This window comes from Rhopalosiphum padi, chromosome 2, assembly GCF_020882245.1.
Source record: "Rhopalosiphum padi isolate XX-2018 chromosome 2, ASM2088224v1, whole genome shotgun sequence".
NCBI classification, from domain to species: Eukaryota; Metazoa; Arthropoda; class Insecta; order Hemiptera; family Aphididae; genus Rhopalosiphum; species Rhopalosiphum padi.
Window position 1 is genome coordinate 14,989,323 of NC_083598.1, and position 15,141 is coordinate 15,004,463.

At 27.2% G+C, this 15,141-nt stretch overlaps 1 protein-coding gene across 6 annotated transcripts; it reads right to left on the minus strand.

Annotated features, from left to right (window-relative positions):
* Positions 1-3,741: 3,741 nt before the first annotated feature.
* On the minus strand, positions 3,742-10,695 carry LOC132920538 (PAN2-PAN3 deadenylation complex subunit PAN3). Of its 6 annotated transcripts, none has more exons than XM_060983002.1 (14): positions 10,425-10,684; positions 10,080-10,281; positions 9,623-9,724; positions 9,093-9,194; positions 7,757-7,888; positions 7,454-7,667; positions 7,230-7,376; positions 6,908-7,024; positions 6,675-6,840; positions 5,703-5,928; positions 5,499-5,638; positions 5,235-5,423; positions 5,011-5,173; positions 3,742-4,937 (listed from the first exon to the last, which is right to left on the minus strand). In XM_060983002.1, exons 3-14 carry the CDS (start codon positions 9,701-9,703, stop codon positions 4,806-4,808), a joined length of 1,809 nt encoding a protein of 602 aa, XP_060838985.1. In that variant the 5' UTR covers positions 9,704-9,724; positions 10,080-10,281; positions 10,425-10,684; the 3' UTR covers positions 3,742-4,805. The 6 variants fall into 6 exon arrangements, with proteins under 6 accessions (XP_060838985.1, XP_060838984.1, XP_060838989.1 ...); XM_060983001.1 differs by having other exon boundaries at positions 10,349-10,684; XM_060983006.1 differs by lacking the exon at positions 10,080-10,281 and having other exon boundaries at positions 10,618-10,695.
* Positions 10,696-15,141: the final 4,446 nt, after the last annotated feature.

Genomic DNA, 15,141 nt, shown 5'->3' on the forward strand with positions numbered 1-15,141 from the left:
TTATAAAACAATTCATCATTGTCTATTAAATTGGTCCCGAAAGGTCCAGTATGCACTTCGATACCCTTTAAATGCGAGTATAAATCCAAACGATCTTCGACCCATACAGAGCAAACGATCTGTACGGGCGAAGTCGCGAGATCGGCTACCAACGGTAACGCGTACGATACGATCTCGATCGATTTACATGTATTTATCATTATTACATCTTCGGTGTCTAGTGTGTCGGCGATAAACGCGTGTGGATTGCATTCGATGAGCAAACTAATGACAATACCGGTAACAATGTCGCTACAACTTACGTCGGATAACAATTTTGGTACTTTAGACATTTGGTGGCCGATCGCGTCGATTCCCGTATTCACGGTGTTGGGTACTTTGGAAAATTCGATATTGATCGCATCGATCCCTGTGTTCACGGTGTTGGGTACTTTGGAAAATTCATTACCGATTGCGTCGATTCCCGTGTTCACGGTGTTGGGTACTTTGGAAAATTCGATATTGATCGCATCGATCCCTGTGTTCACGGTGTTGGATACTTTGGAAAATTCATTACCGATTGCGTCGATCCCCGTGTTCACGGTGTTGGGTACTTTGGAAAATTCATTACCAATCGCGTAGATCCCCGTGTTCACGGTGTTGGGTACTTTGGAAAATTCATTACCAATCGCGTCGATCCCTGTGTTCACGGTGTTGGGTACTTTCGAAATTTCGTTACCTATTGCGTTAAACGCTGAAGATATATGATCAAAAATATCAACACTTACTACTAGTCCAAAAAAATAACAAGTTACAAAATACGCTAAATACTTCATTTTTAAATTTTTAATTTCAATATTTTTTTTCCGTTGTCGAGATTGTACGTGCACCGCTTTTGAATTTATTTACAACTCGATTGTTTTGAATTTTAGCACCTATTCAAACTTTTGTAGTGATTGCCGTGAAGAGAACTGCGATCCGTTCCACATTGGTTGTTTAAACGACGTAGCGAGTTCCTGGTTGATTGATAAAAATGAACACTGATATTTAAATGTAAAAATATGTTATACTACTTATACTTTATTATAATAAAGTATTAATTAAATATTTACATTGATAATTGATTATATATTTATTCAATGATAAAATAAATTATTATAGCTTACTGCTATTACAAAAGTACTAATATTATAGAATTTGGATTGATTATTAGTATATACTCGCGGCGATGTGGCTGTGACAAAGTCCACGACGAACAATAATCAGAATAACTGGTTGAATCTTGAATAGTCAGTCTAGAGTTTTGACTAGGTACTTATTGTTTTACACTCAATGCTCTGCCCATATTTATATTGTCCTATCAATGTCGGGTAGCTTATCTTAATCGTGTTTTTATGTAAATCAGTAAAAACATATTGATTCCACTTATTTCCACCTTTTGACCTAGGTCCTAGGCTTTCCGTATTTTGAGTTTGTATGTGTGTACCATGTGTAGATTAATAATATATACAAATATACTATGCTCGTATTTTTATAGAAAATGTGTTTGGGGTTTGACAGACCTTTGACACTTTGTTGCGTTTTAATAGTTGGAAAAATAACAAAAATAAATCAACTGTTGTCAAAACATTTATTTTAGTAAGACGTTTTTAAGATAATACTTTTAACTATCACACCGGAAATATTGGGATTCTGGTGTTAGGGGCAAAGTCCAGATATAATTTGTAATATAACTGAATACTTATTAGTTATTATTTAGTTACTTATGTAATGATTGAATGATTGAATGATGCTTGGGAATTTAATTTAAGACACACTACCAATAACTAAAGGAACGAGGGAACATTTTTGAATTCTAGCTTATGATTTATAACCAGAGGTTAAAAGACAAGGATATAATGAGCAATAAAGATAATTTTATAATATTATAAATTTTATAATGATGTGATATCATAAATACCTAAATGCTAAATAAATTTAAAGTAAGTACACTTATTTTGTTTCAATATTTTATTTACTTAGCGAGAAATTATTTTGAGTAGAAATATCCATTATAGGTACCTAATATTTTAAATTATTATGAACTTCTAATGCCTTTTGTAGTTTTGTTTATTTCGTTTGCGTGATTTCATGTGCCAAATCATATGAAGTATACTATTTCTCGCCTGCAAGTAAATAAATTATTGAAACAAAATAAGTGCAATTTAAATCGATTTACTTAGCATTTATTTATAATCACATCTTTATAATAGTGCTTAAAGATCTGTTTTTTTACACGTAGTTTGACGAAATGTTTTTGTTGTGATATCACCAATTTTTTACATTAATAATTTTTGTTTTAATTTTTCCTTTCTATGATTATTATTTATTATATACACGTCTTTAATCTTTACTGTCTAGTGTCTTTACCTTTAGATAAACATGAACAATACGCCACACAACGAAGCGATAGTCGATAAGGAAATGAAATAAAATAAAATAAATAAATAATAAATAGTAAATATGTGGTAAATACGCGATTACGCGAATGTGAGGCAGCAATAATGAAATGTGTCGTAATGGAGTGGGGGGAAGGGGGAACCAGTGGGCACGACAACGCAACTACGCAAGATGCGGGAGCGTAGACCGTTTGGGCGAATAGACCCAAAATAAGGGGGAATCGGTCATTTCACATTTTTACGGAAATGGTACATGCCTCCCAAATCACCTTATCACGGTAAATTGGGCATAGGAAAAAAAAGTGGTAAATAAATAGTCCCAGAAAAAATGTAAAACCTCGATAAGACGGAACTTCGGTAAAACGGAAACCCTGTTAACACGGAAAAATTACATGGTCCCAAGTGATTCCGTCTTATCGAGGTTTTACTGTACCTACGTCAAATTTTATAATTATGGTATACATATTGTATAAATAGTATACATTTAAATATATGTGGTTTTTATAATATCATGTTCTTGATAAGATCTTAAATGATTTAACTAATTTAAATTCAGCATATTATGACTCATAGTCACAAACTCACAACTATGTGTTGTACGCAAGATGGTAGCTGTAAATTCAAACCAAATATTTGAGGAAAATGTAGCATCAGGTGAGATAATTATCTAGTATATAATCGTATATTATCTGTATTTGCTTGTCACTTAGTTCATGGTTGTATGGTTCCAAAATATTCCCAAACTTCTTCAGGTCTTAGAAATGGCAAACCAAAAAAAATATTTAAAAAAATTGCTTTTTTCCATGTTTAAAATATTTTAGACCTAGTTGCACCAATGGTTTATAGCCGGGACCCAACTTACCTACTACCTTCTTGTACCTGGGACTCAACTCACCCCTTTAAAAATGTACACAAATTATTGCAAAATTTAACTAGTCTCGTTTAGTGATATCATTTTATTAAGGTCTGCAATCTATAATATACCATTATACATTAATTTTGTAATATATATTTATATTTTATATTATAAATAAAATCAACGGTGATAAATTTATTAAATTTATCGGTGAGAGGATTTTCTTGTCTGAAAATAAATGTTGATGATAATGATACCATTTGTCTAGTTTGCAAATAAATCTATTTAGTAAAATATATATAGGTATATAAATATAAATATATTAATATTAATATATTTATTTATATTTATATTTGCATACAATTTCTTTTTATAATACAAACTTAAAGAACACCTCATGTTGACATAAAACAAGTAAAATGATTTTATAGGTAAAATAGAAAAATTACTTAAATAATTAATAATCAATTAAAATAATTTATCTTTTATTTAACTTCTTAATAATATTACATGACAAAATCTTAAGAACTATTATCTTGGACATTATATTCTCAAACCTATCACAATCAAACAATTTATAAAAAAAAATATATCTTAATTATAACAAATGATAGACATCACCATTGCTTCAATAGCTTTTGTGCAATTAACTTTTAACTTAATATAGCTGCCATGTAAATTCTCAATAATATATAGAAATATTACCATACATTTAGCTATCTTTCAATATGTATCAAAATATATTTTTGTTAAAATTAACAATAAGCTTTTGTGTTTTTAGTTTTTGGTAATGATTGATCACAACAATTTAATTTTTGGTAAACAATTAGTTCATTAATAAGGAAAAATATGTATGAATATCATTAGCTTTAAAAGTAAAAATAATCCATAAATAACATAATATATACATACTATGCACACCATTAAACAAATAGTAAATCACGGAGCAATGCTATAATGACTGGACATTAGGATAACGGTATAAAAATGTTTATATATAGTTTAATTGTTATTAATGTTTATCAATTTTAGGTAACAAAATAAGTTGGAACACATATTGAAAGACAACTTAAGTCTCATTAAATATTTATCATCTTGTTCATTCCTAACACAATATTAATGTAACAAAAAATATAACAATTGAGAGACCAAAAAGTTTACTAAAATCAACTTTAAGCTAGTTATGATATAATGTTTTATTATTGCTCTATGTTTAAAATATATATTTTCTTTGTAAATACACAGCCAAATGGAAGCAAATTGAAAAACTGACTCAAGTAAAGTTAATTTTTGCAACAATTATGATTGGAATGTTGAATTAGGAATGAAATTTGGTAAAAAAAAATAATAATATATAATTTAAAATAAAATTAGAAGAAAGTAAAATAAAATTGTAAAAATTAGCACTTTAAAGCGCATTCAACCAAGTTAATTAATCCATCATGCAATAAATTTATCTTATTAATTATAAATTAAGTACTTGGACTTATTGCTAATTATTCGGAAATCCCACTTTAGGACAATTAAGAAGATTATTCAGCCTTAATATGATCATCAGATGCAGCCACAGAGGCAATTTCACAAAATGACTGTTCTAAACATTGTTTTAATTCTTGATAGCTAACCACTAATATGGTCTTTTCATCACGCGAATACAAACAAATCTGAAAGAAATAATAACAATTTTTAAAATAATCAAACAAAACTAATAATATTATAATCATGATTATAATTTACATTATCTGAGGATCCAGAATCAAGTTTATTTAAAGTTTGAACTATATGTGACATGTCTAACCAAGGACGTCCTTCTTCAGTTACTTGATGAAATAGATAGTCCCTAAATAATTTTAACATATACCGGTCACCAGTTTCTGACCATGCAGGGTCTAAATTAAATCTAAAAATAAATTTTTTTTTAGACATAAAAACAAATGCAACATTTTTAATAAAAATTATACTCAGGTCGTTCATTAATTGATCCTAGTTTCACAAGCAATCGAAATAAACGGCCATTTTCCATTTCTTTAGATAGTTCGTTTTCCAAATTGTCAGAATGATTCTGTGCAGCATCCAATTGTGTGTAAAATCTGGCTCCTATCATTGGCATTAACTCTGTAATATGCCGTCTTTGACTACTCAGTAAGTACCTAAAAGATAATTAAAAATAGTTATCACTTGAAATTGTGTACTTCATTATTTATAGTCAAATTCATGAACCAAACCTTATCAAATTACGAATATCACTACTGTACGAGCGTGCCATTAAGTCAATAGAAGTAGCAAGATTATCTTGATGAACAGCTATCAGAGATCGACAAGCCAGTGCTAGTAAAAGCTTTCCAAAGTCTGTTAAATCTTCTTGCTATAAATGTAAACTCATATTTTGAAATATTCATTATATTTAAATAAACTGAATCTTCACTCACTTGAAAATGACCAATCATGTTTGAACTGGCCATATCATTTAATAAAATATCAGTTATAGCTACACAGTTAATCCGTAGTCTTGCTCTTGTATTTACATGGCCCGTCACTAATACTCTATTAAGACAAAGGCCTCGTAATGCCAATCCAGATCCATGTATTGCTCGGAGTGCACCACTAAGTTGAATTGCATAATTCCATAATGTATTTTCAGATAATAACCCATTACTAAAACAATTTTTATCATTGCTATTAATTAAAATTATTTAATTACCAGCAGTCCAATTGTAGTTAATTAAAAGGGAAGTTTTTAAGAGGACACAACACCAGTATGTGTTGTCTCAGTCTTACAAGTGCACAACATTTACACTCAGATCACGTTTAGCTCAGTTTGTTTAAAAATTAGAGTGAATCTACCCATTATGAAACTTGGTAATAAGAACATAATCTATGTTTGTATGTTGGTTTTTTATGATTATTCAGTTTTTAAGTGAGATGAGCATTTTTAATTTATGCTATATTATACAAGCATAACTTGCTAATATCGAACTATTGTAAAAAACCAAAATACAAACATAGATAATGTTCTTAACATCAAGTTTCATAATAATAGGTCGATTCACTCTAATTTTTTTAACTAAAGGGGATAAACGTATTCTGCTGAGTGTAAATTTGCTATGTTACGTAGTTGTAAGATGAAGACAATATATGTGGATGTGACACAATCTTAAATATTTGTATAAGGATAAGTTCAGTCAATTATAATAATTAATAATTATAAAATATAACATTTAGTTAAAAAATGTAAAAATAAATGAAAAATCTAGACAAATTACATTTTTATGTTGAAAAGGTATTGACCATATTATTATATTTAATAAACAATAATTAATAATTTTGAGAACTAAATCTAGGATTAAAAATAAATAATGACTAAAAAAACTAAAAAGCCACACTATTAAAAAATAATTTACCTATGCTGATGACGTAAAATTGCATTTTTAGTGTGACTGTAAGGTCGCGGTGCATTTGGATCAGAACTAAATGGATCATTATAACCATTCAAGGTTTCATTAGAATTGAAATGTCGTGATTGTAAAGATTCAGAATCCGGATGATAGTTAAAAACAAACATTAATGCTAAAAATAATAAACAATAATTCAAAACTATCGTAATATTTTTACATTTACAATACAAGACACTCACAACTATCATTAAACGCTTTTGTTATAAAAACATCCTTTAACTGAACAATATTTGCATGATTAATTTTTTTCCAAGCTTCAATTAATGGAGCATATTTTGTAATTGTTAGTCGAAAACCTATAACATAAAAAAATTAAAATTAAATTCAAAACTGTAATAAGATTATAATATATATTTAATATATATGTAAAATTGTAAATAAAGGAGGTATTGTTCAAACATTTAATATTTATTTATTTATATATATATATATATATATATATATATAATAAATAAATAGTATGAGTAGTCACTAATAATGAATAGTCTATTAAATTATTACCATGAATTCGTTTTAAACAACATTTCTCTCCAGTCTTTGAATAAGTTGCTCGATAAGTGGATGTGCTATAAGACAATATTTTAGAAGAGTGTCCATATATGTCTAATGGATAAACATCATGATAATCTTCAATATTTTCTGGTAAATCTGAAATAGAAGTATTAATGAATAATTAAAAATGCATAAAGAAAAACCTCTTTTTTTTTATTAAGGACGTTATATACCTGGCCATCGGTCTGAGTCTGGCGAGGCCATTGATAAAGCATTTCTATGTAACAAATCTCTTCTTAAGTCATCTTGGGCATATAATGAAGATGTTGGTGATTCAATAGATGGCATTGGTAAATATCCAGATGGATCATCAAAAATGTTACCATTTGATTGATTAGTACCATTTGTGTCTGGAGGATAGAAATATGTTGTGCCATTGACATTTTTCTAATAGATACCAAATAATAATGATAGTTAATATATATTTATAAGATATTTAAAAATATTTACAGATAATATTAAGTCATACTGTCTACCTGATATGCTTGTATAGGCTGAGATTTGTCTTTAGTGTACATTGAGGAACCATCAGGATTATTTAATGAACTAACTAGATTTCTAGGTACGAAATCAACAGTTGGTATAGATGCCTGAAAATTATCAACTGCCTATCACAACATGTGCATAAATATTGCAAACTTTATTGAATTATTCTAAGTGTCTAAAATATAATTAACATTGTGCTTTAAATGTTTCTTATGATTACACCTACCTAATTAAATGTAAGTATATTTTAAAGTAAATAATAGATAGTAGTGATATGATCAATCTACAGTGAGGAGCAGTTGAATAATTTACCAAAATTATTCTTGCTTCTGAGGATCAATATATATATCATATAATAATTACTTAACCATATACCTACTAAAAATTACCATGTTTACTAAAGTGATAAACCTTAAAACATTAGAATTTTTATTTTGTAAGTATAGGTATTAAGTATGTTTTTATTTCATGATATAGAATTGATATATTATAATTTATAATGCATGACCAAAGAATAATAATAACAATAATTATTATTATATTGTTATATTATATTATGGTATAGAATTTAAGAATTTTAAATACTTACCAAGTATGTTAATGTGCATTGAGTAATTTATATGCATTTCTTAATCCCAAAATAAAAGTTAATTATATTTGAAAAACCATATTAACCCTAGATTACACACTATAAAAATAATCACAAGATTCTACGCACATATTCATTTTGATCGTGTATTTAAATATATCAATTAAAACTTGATAAATTGAAATAATTATTATTTTATTGCTTTTAAATAAATACAAATTGCTAAATGCTTTTATTGATACTTAATACTTAATATAAATAAATTAAACTTTCATATAAATGTAATTGCATATAAGGGTATATCACAGTATACCACACACACAGTCTTTTATATAGTTTTTTTAATAGATAATGAACTTTGAACCCTTCTATAATACAGGCATCAAATTGTATCTAATTTTAGTTTATCATCTAATTAGAAGGTACCTATATTGGGTTAGATTAATATTTCGTATTTTTGAAGTAATGAACAAAATTCTAAAAAGCCTTTTTTGAACGTGAAGCGTGTGCTCTAGGGTTAACTTTTTAATGTGTATTAAAATATTATGCTACACATAGATTAACTATTTTTCTACTCAACATGTTGTATGTCTACTCTGTCACATAATTGAAAATTGGCTGGCTATTACATATAAGTAACTCTTAAGTATTAACGGGGTAATTAATTTACTATAAAAATATATTTGGTATAAAATCTAGCAATATGATATAATATTTGTATCTTATTATTTATTTACCTTTTTCATTGATAGAGGTGACTGGTTTATATCTAAATTAGAATAATTTTTTGATAATGTTGAGTACAATGTTGATTGAGGTGAAGCATTATTTTGACGTTTCTATAAAAAATAATTACTTATTAGAATAATAAAATTATAATATATAAAAATGTATTTTAAAATTAAAATTATTTAATATGTACATATTTTTCTATTCATGATGATATATTAATATAATATTTCATGTTACTCATAACAAGAAAATACTCAAAATTAAAAAAGAAAATACTAAATAGTATAGATGTGTTATTAATTTATTGAATATTATGACATTTTAAAAATGAATAAACTTTCAAGTAGTTTTTAAAATAATAAAAAATTTATTTATATTTTAGTATTTTCTCATTCAATAATATTAATTATCGATCAATTGATGCTTTCTCTGTGACCTTAGGTTATTGAGGTCAAATTTGTTTGCCCCAAAATAATAATATATAGGTAATGACTCAAAAACACAATAAATAAAAATAAAATGTGTATAAACATACCATATAAGTAGCAAGTTTTGATTCTTCTGGAGGACCATTTTGCAATAAATTATATTGCGTTACTAGTGCCATTGGATCCATTTTTGATCTTTGGTCTTCTTGCTTAATAAAAGAAAAGAAAAACAATTAATGAAACTAAACCACTAGGCAATATCCAAAATCACGAATAAGTGAAGTCCAATTTGAAACAATTTGGAAATAGAAAAATATATCAAAACATTTTTAACAACTATTGCAGGAATCAACAATAGCTGGTGGTAAGTGTAAGCTGAGTATCATAAGTAATCATATTTTAATAATGTATTTATAATACCTACAGTAGGTAACCTACTGTGCCAATTAAATTTTGTTTAAATAAACTCGCGGAACATGTCAATGCGCACCAAATTAATAACGAACACAATCGTAAGAGTAACAGGGACAACAAGAGAACCTTGAACGAACACAAATCACTCACTTGAGACGACGTTATACGTCTGAAGTCCAAAAAGCGTCGTTTAATCGAGTGCCGCCGTCAGTGCATTACTATTATCGTTCCGAGTGCAAAAAGCGAATTGGAATGTATCTGCATGAAGTGATTTAAAACCTAGCCGTGGAACGTCGAGTAATGGTAATGATGGTTGCCGTAGACGATGTCACCGCGGTTAATCATATTTAGACTGCGATCGAATTATTTGTTTTATATTAGTTTAAATTCTTTCCGTTTTTTAAGTACGATGCGGTTACAATTATTAGTATTGTCCGTCACGAGTTGATTACACGAACGGACGAATGTCAACTGTTGAGTACCTAATGTACGCACATTAACTCTGCAACTGAGTACCGACTACTGACCAATGACTCTTCGCAGATCACGCCTCCCAATCTGTGTCGTCGCGGTCACTGAGTGATTTGTTATTATTTTATCGTTCGTTTTTTCCTTTCTCGGAACGCGCACTTTGTACACATATAAATTATAGAAGTAAAAAAATAGTTATAATTATTATTCTATTCACCTCCGTGGCCGTGCAGTCAGCTGCACATCAACGATCAACATAGTGATTGTGTTTTGAGATTTGTGATTTATGTTGTAGTTTAGGCATTACTTTGTTATTGTTTTCTCTGCATTTGGAACTTATCTCATGGAAGATAAACTCTGATAATATCATGGAAAAAAAACGCAATAATTTAAATTTAAAATACTAAAAATACATAGTTTAAATTAGAGAGCCTCTCTAGTTTAAATTATTGAAGTTTAACATTAAAATATATCTTTTTGGACTCCGAAACTTTACACGAATTGTCAGTAGTGTTGCCGAAACAGTTTACTAGCGAAAAAACGTGGAATTTTTGGACGTATTTTTGCCATATGCTTATAAGTATGTAATTTCAATATTTTTAAATTTCCAAATCAAAAATATATAAGGCACTTTTTATTACATTTTCAAGTATTTTTACCAAGATAAAATATTTTTATCAAAATTAAAAAGTTAAAATCTTCAAATGCTTACAGCTATAAATGGCTTAAATTATTATGTTTAAATATTTTGATAATTCTATTGTGTATTGAAATATTTATATTTATTTTATTTGATAGTGAATGTTTCAGTTATCTAGGATCTAAATTGCAATCTATACTTACAAAAAAATGAAATGAACAATATAGATATGTATTAATAAAATAAATTATGCATATATTAGCTATATTATTTTTAAATTGTTATATACAAGTATACAACATATGAAGTACCTTTTATTAAAATTAAAGCTTTTTTTCCGAATTGATAGATATTTGTATCAACATTTATGAAATAAAAATAAAATAAAATTTCAAATTTCGATTATCTATAAATATTTCAAAAAGGATTAAAATATTTTGAAAATTACACCAGGCATACCTAAATGTCTAATTGAAGAAGCTAATATAAATATTTTATGAACATTTACTTATGCCATAGAACAATATGCTAATATCTTATTATATTTTAATAATTGTTTTCGTTGTTTCCTTTTTAGTTTTTTCTAATTGTTTATACTTATTTCATGTTGACTATTGACTATTGAGTCAATAGTCCTAAAATAATAGAGGTATCATAATTCTGATTTCTGGTTTTTAATAAGATTCACAGGGACAAGAATTACAAATATTTCATGTTTTAATTTATTTTAATGTTTTGGTAAAAAAGTTAAAAAATAATTTTTTTTAAATATATTTCAAAAAAATTGAAGATAGCCATTTCGTACAGTTCATTTTTCTGAAAATATTGACGTTTCAATATGTATTTTAATTTCATTAATCTCTTGGTTTTTATTACTTTTTCTAGTTTCGAAAAAAACTGCGAATTATTTAATACGATAGTGATATTATCATTGTACCAAATATACAATAGTAGCTCGTTGTGTTTTTCTCTACTATGTTTTAATGTTTAATAAATAATTTAAAAATGTATCTGCATAATATTTTCGGGAAAATAATTAAATAGGTAAATGTGTTATTTTGTATTATTGCTTTCCCACTTTAACCTAGTGGTCGGTTGTCACAAGAAAAATTGAAACCTTGTGCTGGAAGACCGTACAGTTAGCTTCTTGGCTTGGAAAATAAATGAATAAACAAAATTCATACTGGCGGCGACGAAACCATAGATTTTATAATATAAAATTAGTGTTATGGCGAAAGCTGGTGATCGTTATGGGAGATTCTTCACGCATTCGTTGAAAAGTCGAAAATAGTGGCACAGTAGATGGCGCTGCCGTTATTGTTTTATGTCATTGATGGGATACTTAGAACGTGTATCTTGCCTCATCACGGTTAAACGACTATAGACTACTGTACCTAAGTCCTTATGAATAGGGTTGTGTTAGATGAACCATTTTATTTGGTTTATATACAGTGCAATCAGTGGATAGTTATATAAAAAAAAAAATTAATAATTATAATTGTATTAATCTATGATAAACTATTCGTAAATGAAAATGGCTGATAAAAAAATATTAATCCTAGAAAATAATATAAATATTTTTAAATATGTACCTATAGTTAAAGTGTAAAAATTGTTCATTTTCAATTTTATTCAATTGTTTTTCTTTATTTAATATGAAGTATTTATGTATATATCTGTATGGAATAAGATTATTAACAGCTCCATATGTAATATATTTTTGTTAGTGTGTTATAGTTACTTATTATATTAATATAGTATAATAGGTACATTAACTGTTCAATGATTATGATATTATATTATTCTTACAGTACTGGAGAATGAAAGTAAATCTTTTTTGTTGCCAACCTAATACTATAAATTATAATATATAGTTAACTGTTAACATATAACGATGACAAACCATGTGTTTTCATTTATTCTACAAGTGTGAACATTCGTCAGCAGTTCAACACGTTTAGACAGTCATTTTTCATCTTGTTGTTTATATTTATAGACATTATACTTACTATTTAGTGTATTATATTCTTATAATATAGGTACGTAGAAATGAAGACAACAAAAAAGTTATTGTTTGTTTTATTATTTTAAAACTGTATTGCGTGTAATGCGCACTACACGATTATAGTTAAACAATCTGAATTAGTCACCTATCAACACAATATGTTTTCTAGTTTTAGGGCCACTTAATATAATATTCCTTTTCAAAAAGGTTAATAATTTTCAAGATAATATTAAAACGAGTCTTTTCTATTAAAGGGATCACGCTGTTGCTGTATAATAAAATAATTAAATTCTCCATTAAAAATAGTTTAATTTAAGAAATAAGATTAGGTACCTATACAAACTACCGATTAGTTAAATCCCCATAATATTTAGCCTGTAGGTGGTGTAGGTACCTATTGCCTATTTGCTCGGTGTGTATTAAGCTCGTAGAATATTAACTTAATCAATACGAGTAATACGACTATTTAATCATATCAGCTATTTCTATATGCCAGTCTCTCACCATTTGGTAGTTATCTGCGTGACTGGCGACTGCGTCTGTTTGACCCAATCAATCAATTGTAATAATATAATATAATGACGTAGGCCGTACCTAGGCACTGATTATAGTAGTATATTACTATATTAGCGATGTATACTTCTATAGTAGGTACTATATATATGTAAACGCAGACAATAATATTTAGTCGGTACATACTATATTAATATATTATATGCTATATGACCATGATTCCACGATAATGACAATATGTATTGAATATAATTGAACGATAACTATGTACAGAACAAGCTCAATTTGGTTGTTTAATGTTAGTATACATGCATTTAAGGATATCATATCAAACATTCGTATTTATTCTTCAAGAAATTTTAACCGTTAGACATTGTATGACGCATTAACGCCTACTACCTACAATCACCTAATTAAACTTTATTATATATGGTTGATTAATGTGGTTAATTATTAAAATGGTTGCCGGTTTAAAACATTTTAACGATTAATTATATTCATTACTTATAACTATACTTTTATCAAAGATTAAAAAACACAATTTTTATAAGTATTAATATACTTTAATAATAATGTTATTAAATTTAATAGGATTTTTAAAACTTTTTTTTGTAGTTTCATACCATTGTACATCAACTGTTTTAAGTAGCCAATAGATACCTAGTATTAGTAGGTAGTAGGTACATTTGTTTGACTATTATATACTAATACAATAATACCTACTCTCTATATAAATTATAAATACTTTGTACATACTGATACAAACAAATTTTAACTTTGAAGGTTAATTATATACTACATTTTAATTTAATTGATTTTTATTTCTATTAAAATTAGAATAAATGTAGTTTATTTAATTACTTATCTTTTAGAATAATTAGGTATGCATTTATTATTTAATACTATATCTAATACTATATGCTATAAGTACTAATACCTGGTTGTATGAATAATCACTAAATATTTAATGAATCAATAATGAGCTAATAGTCTCTTAAACACGATTTAATGGCTTATGGTTGGTCCAATGCAATTAATTGAACCATTAAATTAATCAATTGTTCACGCAGCCCAGCATTATAGGTACCTACTATAATTTTTTTAAATTTAATAATATTGAAATAATTAATAAATAGTGAAAATAATTTTTTAAAGTATTTTGAATACTATTTCGAATGATAATAATTATTTATTGTGTTTATCAAGTTATAGGATCTAGCCATCTAGGTATTATCTTGACAGCCAATTTATCCTTTAATGCACATAATTATAAAAAAAAATATATGAGAAAAGTCTTCGTGTTTAGGATTTATTAAATTTACTGTTGTGATTTTAATGATCTTTTATGCTTGAAAGTATTGTATTTTTAATTAGGTAGATTATATATAACTTACAGAATTCGGTACACTATAATGGAATCCTAATCAATTACATTTAACTAATAAACTATAAAAGATCCAGAGAAGTATCCTACGCTGTTATGCCTACAAAACCGAGATATTTAACCAAAACATGAATGTGATTGCAAACTTTGTGGGTTTATAGCCACTAAAGACCAGATGATGGTTAGATTTTGATGTAAC